The sequence below is a fragment of the Phaethon lepturus genome, unplaced genomic scaffold (assembly GCF_000687285.1).
Source record: "Phaethon lepturus isolate BGI_N335 unplaced genomic scaffold, ASM68728v1 scaffold23882, whole genome shotgun sequence".
Taxonomy (NCBI): domain Eukaryota; kingdom Metazoa; phylum Chordata; class Aves; order Phaethontiformes; family Phaethontidae; genus Phaethon; species Phaethon lepturus.
The window spans coordinates 3,985-4,826 of record NW_010524399.1 but is presented as its reverse complement, the minus strand read 5'-3'; the positions used below and the strand labels follow the sequence as shown (position 1 = coordinate 4,826).

The window sequence follows — 842 nt, the reverse complement described above, 5'->3', positions numbered from 1 at the left end:
TGACAAAGGGGAAGACTATTTTCCGGCGGCCCGGACGTGCCAAGAAGGGGAAGCGCTGAGGCATCAGCCACCAGCCATGCGCCAAGACTGTGGGGGGAAATGGGTCCCCCTCCCCGTTCCTGCTCCAGTGCAATACATTGCTTGGAACGACCGTCTGTGGCTGTGCTGAGTTTGTGGGGGTCAAAAGTGGGGTCCCTTGGGCTGTAACAGCATCCCCCCACCCAGGGTGGCCTCTTCTGTGCCACCTCAATGCAGTCAGGCACACACAGCTCCTTCCCCTTCGTGGCCAGGGCTGAAGGCAGCTGCCAGGCTCTGTCTGGGCACTGCCCTTCAGAAGAGGAAGTGCCCTTCCCTGCCTGCAACCCCCCCTGCCAGCCTCTTGCCCCCACTGTCCCCAAAACAGAGCAGGATGTGACACTGCGGTGGCCCTGTGACTGCCACTGAGGGAGGGACAGGAGGGGAGAGAGGACGGCGCGAACCCTGAGGAGGACGGCGCGAGTGAGGCGAGCAGCAGGGCTGCAGGCAGAAGCACAGACCCCTGCCTGCACCCGGGGAGCCAGGAAAGGAGGGAGGACAGACGAGGGGACACACTCTGTCCCCAACGTGGGACCACAAGGCCTCCTCGGCCCCAGCACCAGGCAGCCGGGGTTCACCAGCCCTCGCCACTTCCCTCCCTGCAGCCACCAAAAAGAGAGGGGACAGGCACCGGGAGGAACCCCCTCCCCGAGATGGCCGCCCAGCTCAGTCACTGCGGTAACTTCAGCAGCTTCCAAGAGTCGCTGTGGCCGGTGCTGGCGGCGCAATTCCCGCTGGCGCTGGTGGGTAACGGTATGGCTGTTTAC

The 842-nt window shown here is 64.3% G+C and overlaps 1 protein-coding gene across 1 annotated transcript in view; it reads left to right on the top strand.

Moving 5' to 3' along the window:
- Window positions 1-842, top strand: part of LOC104617199 (suppressor of SWI4 1 homolog) — a gene marked incomplete at its 5' end in the record, with an annotated part of 5,286 nt that overhangs the window by 3,320 nt on the left and 1,124 nt on the right. The window contains one exon of the mRNA XM_010282447.1: window positions 681-840. Within this exon, the coding sequence (XP_010280749.1) occupies window positions 681-840 (160 nt within the window). The remainder of the gene's footprint in view (window positions 1-680; window positions 841-842) is intronic.